This window comes from Necator americanus, chromosome X, assembly GCF_031761385.1.
Source record: "Necator americanus strain Aroian chromosome X, whole genome shotgun sequence".
In the NCBI taxonomy this organism is placed as follows: Eukaryota; Metazoa; Nematoda; class Chromadorea; order Rhabditida; family Ancylostomatidae; genus Necator; species Necator americanus.
The window spans coordinates 11,825,521-11,845,725 of NC_087376.1; the positions used below are offsets into that span (position 1 = coordinate 11,825,521).

A 20,205-nucleotide genomic window follows, 5' to 3' on the forward strand; every position below is an offset into this window, starting at 1 on the left:
CCTGAAACGTATGGATCGCCATCGTCACCCAGCTGTATTACTGCTCGGTCCTCGCCTGCCCGTATCGTCGAAACAGCGCTACAGCTGTTGCCTCGCCTACGTTGGACATAATGACAAAGTGTACCCTGTGGTAAGTTGCGTTACTCGTATCACATCCCGGTTGTGTGTGTGTGTGTGTGTGTGTGTGTGTGTGTGTGTGTGTGTGTGTGTGTGTGTGTGTGTGTGTGTGTGTGTGTGTGTGTGTGTGTGTGTGTGTGTGTGTGTGTGTGTGTATGGTGGGTGGTGGTGAAAAGGTTTGCAGAGATTGTAGGATGCACATATTTCAACATGTTTTCGTTTTCCAGAAACGGCAGACAATCGGAACGAGTTCACGGCAACCGATAGATGCCGAGTACAGAGCTGGAACATTGCTACACTTTCCTACTCTTTCCGATTTCCCGCCCTTATCTGTGTTGCTGGCAAGATGTATGCGCGAAAGTCTGCAGAACGTGATAAATTTTTTAAATAAATCTGAACATGAAGAATGATAAATTAAAAATAAACATTACCCGTTTATTTTTTCACATCGTAAGCAACAATTCACGTCTTGCACAAACAGACACACAAACACACAGGCACAAAGGCACACACGCATTCGTGATCTCTTCACGTCTCTCGGTTTTTTACGCGCTTACGGCTGCTTTTCTTCCAATCAAACGCTACGGTTACAATGAACTGAGCTCAGTAGCTCTTAGCGCTCACGAACCGTGTACGCCGTGTGCAACGATAAGGAGAGGATGAAGATTTGAATAATGAAGCGCTTGAAAAAAAAACTTGTTGTTACTTTGTGAGAAACAGCTACGATCCCTTGACTCATCCAACACGAGACATGTCTGTTTGAGTGGGTATCCTCAGGCTACTGCACATATTTTTGGTAACAATGTCGGCGCGCAATGTTTACGTCCAGTCGCACAAAATTTAGTGTTGAAAAAAGTGGATATGTCCTAAAGGGATCTTCCGGCATGTCTCAATCCGATCGTTTCTCCATCGGGCAGCTATACGCGTGATCAGCGTCGTCAAGAACCCCCACTGCCCTGTCTAAGGTACAACAAGGTGTCCTGAGGGTAACTTCTATCCGTCTTTCCATGCACCCATACTCAACTGGTCGCATACAGCTGTGATCGGCGTCATCGAAAATCCCAGTGCCCTGGTTCGCACCGCATTCCTAACGCTCCGAATTCGGGAACAACAAGGTGCCCTGAGGGCATCCTCCATCCGCCTCCCCATGCACCCATACTCAACCGGTCGCATACGACTATGATCAGCGTCATCGAGAACCCCCACTGAACAAATTACGTCAAAATCCGACCATTCCGAGTTATACAGATAAACTATAGCCTCAAAGGATTATATAAATTCCTTTATCCGACCTTCAATATCCATTACTCCGTCACTCTGTCCAACCCCGGTCCGATAAACCATCTTCACAACTCGAGCAAGGACACAACAGTGATACATCTGTAAATACAGCAAATAGTGCATAAATGGATCCAATAAATGATTATCATTAGGCGAGAAGATTAAAGGATGTGCCAGGATGATAAAGAAAAACTAACCAGTAGGCGGTCAGATTGTCGAAGATGCTACCGGAAAGCCGTCACCCATACCACATTGGATACTCACCAAAAATATCCTCCAGGTATATTTGCTCGGATTAGTGCGAGGTAGACGTTATTGCAAGAATTAGAAGTGAGTCAGTATATATGTAGACATAGAATTTTAAAAGATAAGTGAGCTCTAAATGTGTATTCGGCAACACAGCTGTACTGTTTGACATTGACAAAGAGATGATCAAAGGTTCGATCCCCGCCGGAACCATTATTTTTGCGAAACAAAAAAAAAAACAGCTGAAAAGGAAGGAGTACACGTTTTAAAACAATTTCCACACTACTTCCTATTATTTACAAACAATTTTACTCATCGACAATGGGAATGAAAGGATAAGAGTTCGATCCCCGCCGATTCCCGGAATTTTTCCGTTTCTGCAAAATGAAAAAAGAGCTAATACCGACGCAGATCGCATTCTAAAAGCATTTTCTCATTATTTTCTGCTTCTTGCACACAATCACACTTATTGACAGTGATTGCAGACGATGACTAGTTCGATCCCCGCCGGAACCATTATTTTTGCGAAACAAAAAGAAAACAGCTGGAAAAGAAGGAGTACACGTTTTAAAACAATTTCCACACTACTTCCTATTATTTACAAACAATTTTACTCATCGACAATGGGAATGAAAGGATAAGAGTTCGATCCCCGCCGATTCCCGGAATTTTTCCGTTTCTGCAAAATGAAAAAAGAGCTAATACGGACGCAGATCGCATTCTAAAAGCATTTTCTCATTATTTTCTGCTTCTTGCACACAATCACACTTATTGGCAGTGATTGCAGACGATGAATAGTTCGATCCCCGTCGGAATCTAGATTTTTGCAAAACCGAAAAAATCACTGAGAAGAACATTCCACCGGCAGTTTTTAAAATTCTATTTGGAGCACTGTTCGCCGTGTTATTTAGACTAGTGTTATGTAGAGGTTATTTTAGCGATTAGAGCCAGGCCTTAATTGGAAATTACTGCTGGAGTGGTCGGATTTTGTTAGCTTGAAATAAACATGAATAACGCACTAATGAAGAGAGAAGGAAGATAGGGGTCACCGCGTTCTGTAGAGGAAGATTTGCGCTATGAAACGGCTAAAATTTCTTTTTCGGGAACCCTCTGGTTTTTTTTTTGAAAGGTAGTTGAGAAAAAGTTAAGAAATTTAGCATTTTTCTCAACTTTTTCTCAACTAGCTTTCTTAAAAATCAAAAACTACCTGTAAAAAAGTAAGGGCAAATTACTAAAGCAAAAATCTTCGTCTACAATAAACTTCAAACCGAATTCATCTTTCTAAACTATGAGCTGAGTTACTGAACTTTGTTTGAGGTCAAACAGATTTTGACGCGTTGTCGAAAATCTGAGATCTCTTTTCCCGTTGCGAGAACACGGCAGCGCCGCTGGAAAATTCGTTGCCATATTTTGTTAGAACATCAAGGAAAACCTTTGACTTTAAACTTTGGTCTCTGTAAGTGTTCCGGTTCTCTCAATAGCTAGTTGAGAAAAACTCGAAAATTCGAGGCAAAGGCAGGCAAGGGAGTTTTCCCAACTAGTTCTCAATAGGACTAGGAAAGGTAGAAGCACCAAACCTTGTACGAATAAAGAAGAAATCCCACTCTACAGATCACAACCAACATTTCTGCATGAAATTCACTTTGAGCGTCGATATTAAGAAACTCGTGGAGCCTACTTTGCACTAATTTTATCCCCAATTGCGCCTGTAGATGTTTTTTTTTCGCGCAGTAACAGCATCAGAATTGTTTTTCCGACTGAAAGTAAGAAAATCGTCACCGTCCAATGATAAATGTGCTCTTTAAATTCTTTTACGTTAAATGCAAAAATAGCACCTTTGGCAGCATTATAGCAGCCATCCAATTACGGTGAATCATCAGCATTAGCCATTATTTCAACAGAGGATGTAATGGCCAATTACCAGATGTCCTTATCGAATTCTTTGTAATCGCCCATAAATAAGCGGTCGATAGTGAAAGGTCACACATTATGCACTTTATCTGCACTACACATACCAACTTGAGCCATCGTAGTTGCTTTTCATTGCAGCTATGCTTCTACTTTTACTTAGTGCTCTTACACTTCTGTTAGCATCTGAAGATCTCTTTTGTCAAGTTTGTCATCCGTTCCTAAGCGAATTTTCGACGCTACGTTTCCGTACAACTGCGCATCTTCAATACATTGAACTGTCTGTAGCGGAAGAGTACCGAAGCACTGTGCAAGCTATGAAGATAACCTCTTATGGCCTTTTAGTACTCAATACGAAGTCACCTCTGGTTGGTTTCATTTCTTTCACATAAATTAGTAACACACAATTTTGTAGTGCTTAAACATGATGAGTTTGACAACAAGTCGATTTTTTGAAAGGATCAAAAGTTTTAGGTAATTAAATGCATTTAAAATAATTGGTTTTCCATTTTATCACCTCCACAACACTATCACGTTATTTATTATGCATCACATTTATTCAAGACAAGAGAATTGTTGTGCTAATTCAAAAGTAACCGAGATGCTTGTTTATAGAAATCTTGATATTTTAGAAAAAATGCTATTGCCACTGGTACGTTTCCTTTGTCTACGAGCTTCTTCTTTCTCCTTTCTGAAGGCTTTACTTTTTGTTCAGGTAATCTGGACTCCCTTACCGCCGTGCACGTACGACGACATATGATTTTGCACGGTTCGTGCCACCGAAGTGACTCCAACGTCATGAAGCATAAGTTAGAGCAGCAAAAAAAAAAAATGCTAAGTCGTCCATCTTCAAGACTGACTCAAAAAGTGCAGTAGTTTCATTACCAGAATTGTGAAGAATAGATTTTTCAAAAATCATTTTGTGGTTTGGGTACCCTCTTTTCAACTTAACTGTTTATGCTACAATAGTCTTCTTCTACCGCAATCGCAAGTCTTCTTCAATCGTTTATTCAAATCATATTTATGAGCACCAGATCTGAAAAAAAAAACTGTTTTCATTTCTTTATCTCTACTGAACCTTGTTTACCTGAATTACACTAGATTTTGTACCTCTTGATATGTGTTGATTTAAATTCGGCAACCCCATCTTCCTTTTCTCTTTGATTCCTTCATTTTTTCCTAGTTTACCGACCTCTACTTTGTTTTTTTTTTCCAATTTTACGACCCCTCCTGCTCCGACACCCCTCTTACGACCCTCTGGTGAGAACTTCTCAACACACGCTTGACTCTGCCTGCGAGGTCAAACTGTCGTATTTGAGTGCACACTGATGCCGTGGAATCAAATATCAGGAGCTTATTATCGCAAAACGATAAATTAACAGATTTATGAATTAACAAAATTACTCATAAACATCTAGGTGTCCAGCGTCCCCTACTGATTCTTAGTCTTTTCAGCCCAGAGGCGTAAGACACAATGTATCGGAGGGGGTGTTCATATTCGACATGGTTGTGTCCCATTACCACGCATAACCCTGTGTACAGCGCTGGTGTATAGTATGCTCAGCTCAATGAAAAACACGAAGGAAGAAGTGTAGTAAGTGAGAATTCTTTTCTTTCTTTCTTTTTCTTCTCTTTCTTTCCTTATTTTTTCGCCTTCTTTCTTCGTGTTTTTTGTGTGCTATGGAGATCGTTCTTTGTGTTCCCTGTTGAGAAATTCTCATCTGGTTCTTCTTCTTATACCGTGCAGCCAATTTTGCTAGTTTATGTTCGTCCAGTAACTCTAGACTTTCTTCAAAAATTCGTAGATTCGTATATGGTTTTAATAATCGTGTTCTCTTCTTTATCCACATCATTTGCGGATGTTAAGTCGGTCAGTTTCGGAAACCAAACCAATCCAAACCCAGAACATTGTAGAAAATGTTCGCATAAAATTCATTTTTCATTTGCATTAACTTCTGTTGGCGCATATATATATATATATATATATATATATATATATATATATATATATATATGCGAAGACTTCTAGAATGCTTTTCTTCCTATAAAAACATTATGGTCAGTTTTCCGCTAATCTTGTCTGTTTTCTTGCTATTGGAAACGGTAACATCCATGATGCCTGATCCAGTGCGTCGCAACCTTAAAGGCAGCATACCACAAATATGACGTGCTGAAGGAATCCATGGGAAAAACTAGAGTCGGGGTTGGAGACTGTAGGATCCGGTGTGGTTCCGCTCATATTTCCCTAATCGTCGCAAAAAAAAAAAAACGGCATGGAAGACGCCGTTTGTTGAGACGATTGACGCCGTTTGACGAGACGTTGCAACGTGCCGCCCTTGTGCACACACCGCATCCAAATGCGTGCGGTCAAAGATAGGTGATGTCTTCTCAGCAGCCTATTTAAAGCCAATGAATAGGCTGCTGAGGAGACCGGAACGTGTACATAGAGGCACGTTCTAAGGTAACTCGTAGGAACCAAAGTAGTTTTCACGCCGTTTCTCACGACGATCACGCAGAGATGAGCGGAAACGCCCTGGAACCCACAATCTACAACCTCATCCCTAGTTTTTCCCGCAGATTTCCTCACCACGTCAGACTAGTGGTATGCTACCTTTAAGAGGGCTGCAATGGATATTTGGTAAGGTGAGAGTTCTCGGACGATGATTCTTAGTGTTCGATACTGCAGGTGGAGCCTACATTTTTGGCTGCGAAATTAATATCCTTCTTAGACCTGGTCATCTTTCCTGTCGATGTCCGTCGCCTGGTGTAATCAAACCACGTCCTTGTCACCGGCAGCTTGGCTTCGGCCTCCCTTTAAGCTGGTACATCGGCTGCCCCTTATGCGGCGTATCACTTTCGTATAAGTTTTGTCAGACGTTAATGTGAGTAAACACCTGGTTATACGGATCCTCAACAAAGGTCCAACCTTCCTTCATCCTCATCTACCGCTTGGGAACTGAGAATAGCAGAGTTTCGTGCCAACATTTTAGGAAGAAAAAGAAATTACATTTCCGCTAAAAATCGTTATTGTTGTAACTTCCTTTTGCCCTTCAAATTTGCTTGAGGCAATCAAGACTGCCCAGGCGATTCATTTGTATAGGTTTTAAGTTGTTTAGTGGAGAAATTGCCACTGATCTCGCTATCGTTTTGTTCTGCGGTGTTCTTCAAATTTCTTCAACGAACATCTCTGGTGTATATGAACAATGTTCTTTTTCAGATTTCATGTCTCCCATCTACATAGGTCTGGGATACATACTGAAGTAACAAGATGGCAAAATGGTTTGGGAAATGTAAGCATCTCATCCTCCCAATATACGATTACAAAAACAGATGATATTTAAAGGCAATAAGTTCATTGGAGAAAATGGATACTAATGTTTAGAGCAGCGAATCAATGACGTTAATCTCGCATTTATAAGGCAATGGATGCCGGTTTCTTTTCTCATAACTGAAAACAAGAATCTATCAATTACGAAGCTGCGTTTTGACCGCAACTTAAGTAATCTTTTTCGTTTCAACTGGTCATTAGTTGAGCGAAGTAACAGATTCAGGTAGATGATTTCTGTGCATTTAGTCGCTTGTAGCTAGTTACTGTTATTCTGATGCTGATATGATCTAATTTTTTCTGCTCTTTTTGTAATACTTATGAGCCTGCACTCTTGACATCGGTCGCAAATCAACTGCCATCAATTACAGGTAGCGGACAATGTGTACATCTACACGAAATGGCGAATCCTGTTTTTCAGCACACGTAGTTAATTCACTGCACGGTAACCTGGTAGTGTGAGAGACGGCGAAGCCTGTCAGGTGGCCATTTTCGAGACGACTATAATGATAGGAGGTGAAGGAGTGCGGTGAGTGGAGAGGACCAGCATATTGCGTGAGGGGCGGTCGGTCACGAAGCGGCTGACGGTCAGCTGGCAAATGGAACACTCAGTGAATTGCAACGTTCTGTAAATATCACAAAAACTCTCCTCCTCGGCGTCACACGCCTTTTAATCTCAGCATTAGCTAATATGGTTGTGGCCCCAACATTCTGTTTCACGCATGTTCAGTTCTTTAACATCCTTTTCCTTGCTTAGAACTGAAGGATCAGTAGTGATCCGGCCTGGGTCCAGAATATAGGTATAAGTATCAAGAGTAAAAGTCACTATAACGTCACCTTATGGTACTGGCAATGTGGAAATTGTCACTTTGAATTAGTGAGGTTTCTTCCATTGATAGCCAACCAACTGCTATTCAAATGCGAGATTATCTTGTCATATGTATTTGTGTTTTCTTGTTATGCAAAGGAGGTTTAGGTGAAACTTTATCACTTGCCTGACGTTTTGAAAAACTGGTCTTTATCAAAGGGCTGAGAATGGATCGAAGTCTTTGATGTCATGCATGTCCCTTCAAACCCCTCCTCTCTCCTTAGCTAGCCTCGATATTGTTCCAAGTACACCATGCAAGACCTTCAAAGAGAAAACAAACTGACCAGTCACACCGACTAGCGGGGCTGGTGAATCACTGCGTTCTTGTAGATTGTCACCAAAGCGAATGATATCTACGCACTGTGCAGTGTCCTTAAGTAGTGATGTCTGGATAACGTTAAAAAACTGCACGTGGGACATTCTTGTTGCTCACATAGTGTTGCGAAGGACATAGAGTCATTGGTAATTTATAAACACTCATTTTTGTTATTCATGGTTGAATTCCTGACGGAAATCCAGAATGCTTCCAATGCCTTCCTAGCAGATATTTCTTTCTCGTGCGCTTATATCGTTTCAAACTAATTTCCATCATGCTTCTCATTTTTCCTGACGGGCCCTAATGGTGTTGTCGAACTTCAGTTTGTGAAAGAATTGTGCAGTTTTATTTGAGCATTTAAATAAAGCAGCCAACCACCTTTTGGTTCGAGTTTTTGGGTGAATTTTATGTACTGCGATCCTTCATTCGAAATTGTACTCAGAACAATATCGAGGCTTGGCAAGAAGAGAGGAGGAGTTTAGTAGGTTATGCATGGCTTCAAAGACCTCGAACTATTTTCTGGCCTTCGATAAAAACGAGTTTGTCTTTATCGAAGGCCAGAAAATAGTTCGAGGTCTTTGAGTTTGTAACGTCAGGCCAATAATGAAGTTTCACCTAAGCCATGTTGGCATAACAAGAAAACATAAATACACTTCCAATGACGAGGATTCAAGTAGGGAGGACTTGGAGGTCATCTTCTCATGTATTCTGCAATTAAGTTCTCCAATTTGTCTTCATCACTACTTCATTCATTTTTTTCTACGATTATATTATTCTTAGATGTCAGAAGACATGAAACGTCAATCGTTTGAAGTGCTGGCAGCGGAAACATCAACAGAAGAGGGCACCACCAATATGTATGGCAAAATCATACAAGTGAGCCCTACCTATTTCCTGGTTCTTTTTGTTGCTTTTATACACGTATTGTTCTCGCAGGCCTTCTTCATTAACAATTTACATATATTAAAACGAATAATCGATAGCGTCTGAACTGTTCTCAGAGAACTAACAAGTCATTCTATATTGCCCATGTTCGACTGTCTTTGAATCTCGGCATGTTGAAACGTAGTTTTAACTGAGTGCTTTCTGTAGGGTGATGAGGCGCTTGAGGGGATAGGTCACTAATGGCTTTGAGTTTTCCAGGCTCTGACGAAGGCGATATCGCCGAAACGTTAGCCGCTGTTTAATAAAGATCGATACCAATCTTGGCTACAGCTCAAGGAAATCAGTTAAATCATTCTATATTGTTCGGTTATCCCTTTATTTATAAGAAAACCTATACTCTTTTAATGATCTCTTGATTGACCGTGTTTACTTCAAAAAAGATGGTTCTCTCTTCTCATTCCTATGCTTTTCTTGAGAAGTTTACAGTAATGGTCAATAATTTATGCCAATATATTGGAGTGCTTTAGCGATGCACGACGATTCTAGTGCTCAATGTGACCGGTATTTGTTTTTGCGAGAGATTCTTGTTTGTTGTGCTATTCTCGTAGTGTGCACGAACATTCAATGTTAGTGGAACCGGAATCGTCTCAATGTTTTGTCGCAGTGCAATATCACGTTGATCCTTTGCTTCCTCTCTTTTGATCGACAGCAATCGCTTTGAAAACGACATCATTCAACTTTGAATGCGATGGCAATCTCTTTTTTGGTGGATTAATGAGTTATTTTTTGGAATAGGGCATATAATCCAGCCGAAAGTTTCATCTTCTGGCAAAGGTGATGGAAAGCTATGAGACCGTGCTAGGAGGGCAAGAAAATCTATCCAAAGAAAAAACAGGCTTGTAAACTAAAGTGTACTATGTGTTCCAGTAGTTCACTTTGGGATCTTTCAATTTGGACTGTTTTGTAGATTAACGAAGATGCAAAGTGGAGAAAAAATCCAAGAAAAAAGTGGAAAGTAGAAGTTTAGAATTTTGCGCTGCTCTTTTTTTCTGTTTTTCTTCTTATTTCTACCAACTTCGGTAGCGTTTCGCTGCATTCTTTTCTAGCAACGAAGGTTCAAAGTAAAGAATCATTACTATACACAGCAGTCAAAATCGCACAAATCAGAAAAAATGATGTATCAACAATTTCATATAGGTGCATTCAAGGATTCTTCAGTGTTTTTGATGAAATTTGGAAGCTTGAGTCCTTGAACAGTTTTTCATCTATGACCTTCGGCTACATTAGGTTGCTCCTGTTGCCGTTTAGGTGAATAATTGGAGGTGTTTCTTTCCCTTCTAAACAATGTGTCAGCTTTCAAATAATCGAAGAGAAGAATCCAATGAAATACGAATTGTTCCGAAATTTCGAATTTAGGCAGGTTAAGACTGGGCATAGGTGCCATACGGGACCACACCGTCACTAACTGTCGATGCATAGTGTTGTATATTCCCCTGCGACAGTGGCACTGGAGAACCAAACCGAGTGGAAGAATCAAATCTGCGGCAATGATCTTAAGATACACACATACCTTTGTACATTACGTGAGCAGAGAGTGTGAGTAAAAAAGAGAGAAATGAAAACGCGGACACATCGTGAGGTGGCGCAGAACTAGCTCAAAGTGCGCTAATGTGCCCTTCTCCTGACTTATAGTTCTTAACTGGTACTTGCCATAAAGGTCCCATATAGGTTTATTTCTTGGTTTATGCAGGACGAAACCGCTTCTTTGGCACAAATACATCATTGCAATGGAAGCCCTTACGCTGGCAATTAGCGCAAAGATGACAGCGATGCAGAGTGAGTGAAATAGGAGTCCCAAAAAAATTATTTATGGATATTTTCTTCGGTTTCAAGATTGTAAGTGCTTACAGCGTGCGTCAACCCACTCGTGGTATGACTTTGGGCCAATAAAAACCTTTCTCTACGATTAATCACAGACATATAAACTAAATGAAGATTTCCATAGAAATTCAAAGGTTTCTTTCGCTACTTCCGCTACCACTTTATTCTTTTTATGAATAAGGGAAGAAATATAATTTGTAGCATCTCCTGGTTTCTACTCGTAGTATGTGGGAGTTTTTCTTTTGCAATGGAAAGCCAATGTAATTCCGTTTCTCTGAACCAATATTTTCTTTAAATGAGACTTTCTTCACTCCATTGTTTCTTCGATTCCATTCGATTAGGTTTTAAAATTAACTAGTACAAGGAAGTTACTTCGACTTTTGATTGCGCAGTTGTTTAAAATATAAAACGCTCACACCGAAGAGCAATAATCATAAGAGTGCTAGGAAGAAAAGGGGCACTTGAGCGCTTTTCGAGGCTCGTGTACAACGGTGGCGCAATGCAACTGAAATCGTCGTGAAAATCGGAGTCTTTCACTCCGTTTTTTTGCAACGATTATTTAGAAATGAGTGGTACCACCGCTGATCCCGCAATCTACAGCCAACTTTTTTCCATCTCAGCTTTTCCAGCGGTTTCGTTCACTAGGTCAGATTTCTGGTATACTGGCTCCGAAACCACTGAATGGGCTGCTTGGGTTCCGGAGCGTGTACAGGTGAGTTGGTATTGACGTACATCGTAGAAGCAAGTGGGAATTGGGTGCGCCACACTCGTAATAGAGGATAAAGGATAGGATAAAGTGTCTGACGTTAATCAATTGGGATGCGCCAACGCATTAATTTCAATTCGGAATTGAGGTTTAGGAACGCACCAGCAGCTTATACAATGGCTTTCGGGTAAGCTGATGTGCCAAGTCAGTGTTTTTGTCCTCGCAGACAAATCCTGCACCAATTTGTCGACCCCGTAGGGATGAAGGGCCTAGTTGGCACAAGGACGGTTTCGGACTATCAATCGATCGTGCAGTCACAGCGGAACCTCCTACCAACAGCGCTACACCCGCCCTATACTCATAACCTACACCCTAAACTCTATAATTTCCCCCAGGATTCCCAACCACGTCAGTTTTGTGATGTTCTGTCTTTAGTCGGTACAAACTGGGCACTGGACTCGAACGTAACGTCTCAGACAGACCTGGATCTTCGGATTTCCAGTGAGGGAATGTTCCTTGTCAAAACGTAATCGAGCTGATATTGAAGAGTTGGCATCTTTTGCTTGCGCTGCTCTTAATGCACTAAAAAGTTGACTATTGCAGCGTAAGTTGATGACGTCGGCGATTCCTTCACGGTATGCAAGCAATAATGAAGTTGTTGTGCTCGCAGAGGTCTACCACACGTTGCTCGATTTTTGCTTCGTGGAATATTATCATTTTCTAAGCACATCGGATCGTTCAAGTCCTATCTTTGCATCAATATCGGCAATTGCTGCCTGTTTTCCCGGTATCATGAACATCAACATACTGAGTTCAAGTGTCGTAAAAAGCGTCTCTTTTATAGTCTTCATCGGTTCCGATAACTGCATGAGTACTTATGATTTAAAGCTCAAGTCCTCTCATAGTCGTAAATAGCACATCTTGGCGACATTCAGCGAAATTCCTCCACACCAGATTGTTGTAATCGTTCCTCACAGCTATCTCACAGTCTAATAATCCCTTCTCATCAGCATATTCGCAAACGGTGTAGTTTTGGACCAATTAGATACGAACTCTGATGATTGTTTCCTGCAATGCAGCAAGCAGTGGATTCAGACGACGCAGAACCCTGGAAATAGCGGCTTGTTAAAGTTCACTCGACGCTAGCCGGCAATCTACGTTGTGATGATTGTTTCCAATGATTTGACGCCCCCATTACATTTGATATATGAAATGTAAGGTATGGGCTCTGGAGATGTGATGCACGACAGCACCTCTTCCCAATGTTTGGAAGGTTTGCGTTATGTAAGAACAGTGCAAGTTATATGGCGCATGCGTTTTCATTGTGTATCCTGTAAAGAATGGCTGCGTTTAGTGGAAACAGCATCACCAAGTGCAGGTAATAATCAGACTTGTGTATGCGACACTTCGTCTATGTATTTTAGAGTGGTAGTATTCTGTCGATGGCTTCAAATTCAGGAAATCTCACTGTACACCACAGTTGCCTTGAGGATTCAACTCTACAAAGATGGAGTTTGAGGCATAATCCAAGAGTACACCAAAAGTTACGTATTTAACCAAAGCTCAACATAATCCGATTAGATTAGATTTTAGATTTTGATTCGCACCATCACATTGATAGGAATGTTGTACGCTTCAGAGTTGGGCATTGCTGCAGTGGAGATAAGCCCTTTGTTCTAGAATCCAGTCTCATATCATCGCATCGCGCTCACCCCTTTAAAGGCAGCATACACCGAATCTGAGGTGGTGCGGATTTCAGGTGGAGTATCCGTATACGGGGTCGTAGATTATGGAGACTGGGGTACTTCCGCTCATCTCTCCCTGCATCACTGCAAACAGCCGCCTCCTAAATGGCGTCGTACAAAATGCTGTTTTGTACGACGCCATTTATTGCAACGTTCCACCCTTTGCACCGCCTCCGCCTGCGATTCGTCGAAAATCAATTCGGGCTGCCCCGATAGGCAGTAAGGGACGCCACGTGTGCAAGCGTGGCGCGCTGCAATAGGAGGCATCGTACAAAACAGCATTCAGGGACCGCTGTTTGCAGTGATTCAGGGAATGATGAGCGGAAGCACCCCGGTCCCCATAATCTACGACCCCGTATACGGATACTCCACCTGAAATCCGTACCACCCCAGATTCGTGGTATGCTGTCTTTGAAAGCAGCATGCCACGGATCTTACGTGGTGATATGATCTGCAGGAAAAGCTAGAGATGGAGTTGTAGATTGTGGAATCCGGCGTGGTTCGGCTCATTCCTCCCTAATCGTCCTGAGAAGCGACGTAAGAACGCGGTTTGTTCCTACAAGATAGGTTAGAACGTGCCGCCTTGCACACGCCCCGGTTTTCTCACATGCCTCTCTAGTGGTTTTACTTGAATAGCCTGTCGAGGAGAACAGGATGGCTCCTGACCGCTCGCACGGTATTGATTATGGAAGATGAAGGTGAGGGATGCAGCGCGTGCATCTTCTACGCCGCTTTTTTTTTACGAAGATTAGGGAAGATGGGCGGAACTATGCTGGATCCGTTAATCTACAACCCCATCTCTAGCTTTTCCCGCTCCTACCACGTCAGATTCGTGGTATGCTCTCATTAACACACAAGGCGCCTCCCATAGCTGCCTCCATTGTTTCGTGCCAAAAGGAGTAATTCCAAGCTTTTGCATTTTTGAAAAAAAAAACGTTCCGGAAAGAGATGTATTTTGATGTGGTTTGCAATTCGTTTTCTTTTTTAAAAGGGATTGTGAAAGTGATATGGCGTGAATAAAGCAATGTTTTTTTTTTACCATTCAGATAATTTCTATACCATATGAATATACCATCTATAACCTTGTGAACTTGCCGAGAAAGACCCTGTTGACGTAAGAAACGACTCACGCTCGCTGCTACAATCAGTACTGCTAATTACGAGATGGGCAAGCTGTTTTCATTACGGAGAATGCTACATTTTAGGTTTTTTATTCAGGTTTTACTGCACTGGATTTATTCACATGTTTTTCGCTGTTAAGTTAAGATGTTAAGAATTGTTCATTCTTGGTAAGATATCTGATATTTACATTTTTCAATATTTTAGAACACAACATATAGCTGGAAATGTAATTCTGATGCAACTTGCTAACTTGCTAACTGTAAAGTAACTGCAACTTGTACACTGGTTAGTTCGTCGTTGTTCACTGGCCGAATGCCAGTTTCTAGTGGATTTCAGCACCTTGCTCAATAAGTCATTTGGTGCTGCAACCTTCTGGGACAGAGCACAGACGTTCCTCTACATACGAGCGAGTTACAACCCGAATGGCCATTCGTAAAGTTCTCAAGACGTTGAAGAGTCGTGATTCATCATTTCCACCTATGGGTGTTGAGTCTGGTGGTTGGTTTGTTGACGACAATCCGCAGCACGTTGGCGGTGGCCTACAACGCAACTACACAGACAAGGATGTGGGAGAGATAACCTACTGCCAAGAAGAATGAAGGAAAGATTGGAGGCGCTGTCACGGCAGCAGCAAGAGAATTGAGGATCGAACATGAACATGATACGTTTTATGGAAAGCGCACATGGTAACATTCCTATAATAGACGTTAATGGGAAGACGACACGTGAACGATTGGTGAACTAAAATGTGCTAGACTAACAGTTTGATGGACCATGACGAAGAACTGCGAGTGGCAAGAACGAACGGCTGGATGTATTACATGGTACAGTGACCCTGGAGTCATCCTCATTATTTCGCGACAATAACTAGGATGATATTAGCCTGATACACACCTCCTCTTATATTCTCTTCGTTCAAGGGTCTAAAAGTTGTTCAGAGGTAGATGAACGTAATAGAACGTCGGGAGTTTTTTTTTTCTTGCAGAAGTTAGGAGACCATTGCTTCGTTTCCCAGAATTGTTTTATCTTCACATCGAAGCACTGAACCGCTATTCGCAGCAAGTAGACATGTGGAGTTTGGGAACTCCATAGAATTTATTTCTTCAAAGATAACAACACTTACTGCAAATACTCCGCACTTACATTGTATATATTGAACTCAACAAATGTAAATTGAAACAAATTTCAATCGCTTGAATTTGTGGTTCACTGCATGCTGTTCTCAGAAATTGGATAGTCTCCTGCATTACCGATCAAGTATCGGAGTTGTGGGATTAGCCACGAAACTGTTGGTTTCGCATGAAGGGTTAGATGTAATGTAGCATGCCGTGAAGTTATTGTATGTACCTTTTGTATGTACCTGTTCTATGTCCTTAAAATTTTGCACTTCCTAGTTAGTGTTAATCTTCCATCGAAAAATTATGTTCCCATTTTCCTAACACATAAAGTTTTTTCGTACATCCATTTTAACTGACTCATTCTGCGCAGGTGATATGTGGATCGTTGGTTGCGAAGATGCACATAGAACTCTTTCTCTGTCCTGGAATCCACCAGTCGTGCATTGAATATGAAGGTGTGCATGTTCAAACATCTAATCAATTTGTGTTCACTTCATCTGATTTGTTAAAGGGCGAGAGAAGACACTTTAGGAGAAATGATAAGTCCAAAAGAGTTCACAGTACGTGCAAACAAAGATAAACAGAAGGATTGGAAAGGTAGTATCCGAATAGGAAAGTCGAATCTGAGGTGAGAGAAACTGTATCAACGTTAACAGGAACTATCATATCAACACATGCAAAAGGTTGCCACAGATAGTCACATTCGTACATTAAACCGGAAGAAAGTCATCACTATCATCTTTGTAAATTGTCTTTTGCTCAACTTATTCAAATATTGTTCTATCCTATCTATGCTGTATCAGGTACAAAGTGCCGTACAAATAGTACAGGTGCATTAAGATCGCTCATGGAAATGCGCTCTTTCGACTTTTACAACCATAGTCAGTTTTGCTCTGCAAAATGTCAAAGCAGGAACTACATCACCCACAAGGAAAAGGAAGGCGATAAGGACAGGAGGTATGGGGTTAATCTTCTACTTGATTCACCACAGTAAATAGGGATAAACAGTAATAATGAGTTCAAAATTGCAGACGAAACGTCCTACTTCGTGTCTCTTTCAAAATTGCATCATAATTGAGATGACGTGTTTGCACAGTTGCCGGATACGTTGCACATTTCCGCGCTTCTCACTTTCTCTGAGAAGTTTTTCAATGAGAAGTGAACCGCAATGGTTATACTTTGCTAATAGCTGACAATCGTTTTTAAGTCACAAAACTCTTCTCAAACTGTCAGCTTAGCCTTAGCTAGAAAAATGATGATTAAAAACCTTTTAGATTTAGTGAGCCATCTAACGGATACTGATCCAACTTTTTTTGACTAATTTCTGGCTGATGGTTTGATTCCTTGATCTGAAATAGCGGAGATCCTGAGGCAGTACACTTCTAATTCCAGGAACAATATTCAAGCGGAGAAAGCAACTGCTCAAATTTCACAGTTATGCAACTCTCGTATTCTAAACAGTTACAATCTCGGTACGCCTACCTATTACTTCAAAAATAGTTCCCTACATCGTAATTTTTTTACAGATGCAGCTTCGATTTCGCATCTCATCCAATTGGGTAGAGTACTGAGGAACAGAAATGAAAATAGCACCAACAATAACTACATTCAATTTACCAACGATAACAACTTTTCATCTCTTCCGTTATCTCCCTTTAACGCAAATCTTCATGCTTGCACTGAAGAGATTGTAGACGTGGACGACTCACTAGTTACTTTTGATAGTGCAACTACTCCCACGACTGAACAAATTCTACTACTCATGCTTACAGGTAATGACGTTAAATGTCCTTCAGAAACAAAAGCCCACGACTTTTTAAGGACATGACCTTTTGAAGATGGCGTAATGCTAAGCCACTGCTAGATCAAAAACTGTACACAGTCAGGATAAACGGTGTTGTATCGGGTTCTTCTCAGTGAGGGTGGGCACTGATCCCTGTCCACCGAGTGCGACCTTAGGAGCCCAATCTCTTATGAGCTCTTTTCTTTTTGTTTACCATGGCTGTTTCTTTCCTTTTTCGTATAATCTTTTGCGAGAATGACTATATCGGCATAGCAAAGTCCTTTTCCATTATTTTTTTTCGTTTCTTGTGCTTCTATAGCGCCTTTAAGATTTTAGTTTGTAGGGCTTTCATTTGTCATATTTTTTGTCCAAATATATATATATATATATAATATAATATATGTACGCGACTGGCAACTGTTGTAGTTGCAATGTTAAGGAATCCGTTTGATTCGACTTCATCCGACTACAAAAAACGCTAAACACACACATTCACACTAAGGAACGGAAGAGAAATCCAGTCACCACAAACTGAGACTCTCAGAGGTGTCCTAAATGCAAAACCAACGATAAACTGATGGAAAAGTATATAATCAAACCACGTATCCATATTCATAGACTATTTTACGGAAGAGGAATTGTACCTATGTATGGAAAATAAGAAGAAAACAGCTCCGAGGAGGTTGTGGTTCTGTGTGAAGAGGGGCAACACACCTTCACCGTGGACATGATGTTTTCTTCCAATACAGCACGTTTTATTATAACTACTAATTAGTGTAGATAAAGTTCTCACAGCAATCAAACATATAAATGATAGAAGATGCAATTTTTCATGAGTTCCAGAAAATGGGTGATTATAATAAGAGATAATTCATTTTCAAAGCATAGGCAACAAACAGCAATAGCTAACAAATTTTGGGAGTAATTCCGCGAAATAGCTAAACAAGTCTGTGGCAATACTCTGAATACTTTGAATACAATACTTTGAATTTTTATAATACGAAATAGCAAACACTCTTGTTATTCCTGTCGGGTGTGAGGGTTGCCGAGTGACTTCTGTTTGCTCGAATGATGTGAAGGAAGAACTTCCAAGAACAAAGAGCATGATGGGAAAAAAGAGCATGATAGGGATTAGGGAAATTGCATAACGAGTTTTTGACCTTCTCTTTATTTGTTTTATACCTCCTAGTACAGACACTTGTATAGTCCAACAGTTGTCGTTGAAACGCTCTTTGTCCTAATCTTACTTTTCTCACCAATATGATATCGTTCCTGATGTCCCATCTTTGTCACAGTTTGGAGCCTCAAATTCCCTCTTTCATTTGCATGCAGCGGTTACTTCTTGTATCACTATCCCGGTGAATCGTTTGCTGACTTTTTTCCACACTCGTCCCGGTTTCTGAAACGTAGGCAATGCATTAACAATGGTGGGCATTTTGGTTGACATAGACTTTCGCCTTCTTACCTACACCTTCGGTTACCGGACTCTTCCTTAAGATCGACTCTAAAGTCTCCTTTCATCACGTTGATTTTTTAACCGGGTAGTAGGAGTATTCGGATTTATTGTTTCGTTCAGCATAAGAAGTGGATCATAAACCTACCAATTTTTCGCGAACATCGTCTCCTTCATGGTTAGCCTTTCCTTTCACTCAATCCCCATTTTCGCATTGTCAAGCATAGATTCTAAAATTTCGAACAAGGTCATATCTTCGTTTTAGTAAGCCTATATTACCAAGGAATACTATTCCCTTTCCCGGTTCTCATCTCAGAAGGATCTCAGGCGGTTAGTAGGAAAGCTACGTATTGCCTCAGTAAATGGAGAATAGAAAGTTGAATGCGAAACAAAGCAACATTGTGAATCCACTGAATTGACCTGCGCTGAAACCCAAGTTAACTCGGGGAATGGAGTCCAGCTGACTTCAACTATTGGACATGGCTGAACAATTCTATTGTACTTTTGTTTGCTGTGCCTCAGCGTATGTCCACACAATCGTGAGTTAGCTTGGAATGCATTTAATCTCGTGAAAACGCACATCGAGTGCTCTCAACTAACCGAATCGAAGAAGATGGGATGGGATAAATCATCCGTGGGATAAAGATCACGGGCAAAATGTCCAGCGTTAATCCGCTTGGGATACGACGCTCCCTCCAATTCAGAGTTGTTTGAGGTTTAGGAACGCGTGTCTAGACTATACATTAACTTGCGAGCCTAGTCGATGATTCAAGTCTGTGTTTTTATCCTCTTAGCCAATTTATAGAATCTGAAGCGATAAATAGGCTGACTCTAGGGTCATTTCAAGCTATCGACGGTGTTGTCGCACGGAATCGCTTAGCAAGTGCGCATTCAATCTGTGGTTTTCTGCGTTCCTTCTTCCTGACTTCAATAAACTATTGCTTACTGGGGCTGTCGCATCCCTTTTCATACATTTAAGGTTCATTTTAGGCAAAGACTGATCCATTAGATTTTTTATAATTTTCTGTGCTACGAAAACACACCTAGTGGTTTGTCGCACGGTCTTCTTTCCTCACGAAGACATTTCAAAGAAAAGTGCGAGAATCATAATAAGTTTAAGAGTACGGTGTAAGCATTATTGGACTGCATCTAATGAAGAATCAACTTCTGTGAACCCTATCTCTGTAAATAAAGGATAAAGTGTCTGGGGTTAATCAATCCGTTTGGGATGCGCCCCCACGTTCACTTCAATCCAGAATCATTTGAGGTTTATGAACGTGTAAATGGCTTGTACAATGATTCGCGGTGGCTAGCCGATGTGTCAAGTCAATGTTTTTATCCTCCCAAACAAGTCTGGTACCAATTTATCGACCTAAAGGAGAAGAAAGGCTGGGTGAGCACTAAGGGCGGATTCGAACCTTCGATCAATCGTGCAGGAAGCGGATCCTATA

At 41.1% G+C, this 20,205-nt stretch overlaps 2 protein-coding genes across 2 annotated transcripts; both read left to right on the forward strand.

Annotated features, from left to right (window-relative positions):
- Positions 1-10: 10 nt before the first annotated feature.
- On the forward strand, positions 11-8,028 carry RB195_022495 (uncharacterized protein; the record flags this gene model as incomplete). Its single annotated transcript, XM_064209634.1, has 4 exons — positions 11-130; positions 345-465; positions 3,760-3,847; positions 7,905-8,028. 4 exons carry the CDS (start codon positions 11-13, stop codon positions 8,026-8,028), a joined length of 453 nt encoding a protein of 150 aa, XP_064065515.1.
- An 825-nt stretch (positions 8,029-8,853) lies between these two features.
- Positions 8,854-17,346, forward strand: RB195_022496 (uncharacterized protein; the record flags this gene model as incomplete). Its single annotated transcript, XM_064209635.1, has 6 exons — positions 8,854-8,937; positions 15,889-15,973; positions 16,050-16,146; positions 16,359-16,475; positions 16,911-16,990; positions 17,045-17,346. The coding sequence occupies 6 exons, from the start codon at positions 8,854-8,856 to the stop codon at positions 17,344-17,346; spliced, it is 765 nt and encodes a 254-aa protein (XP_064065516.1).
- Positions 17,347-20,205: the final 2,859 nt, after the last annotated feature.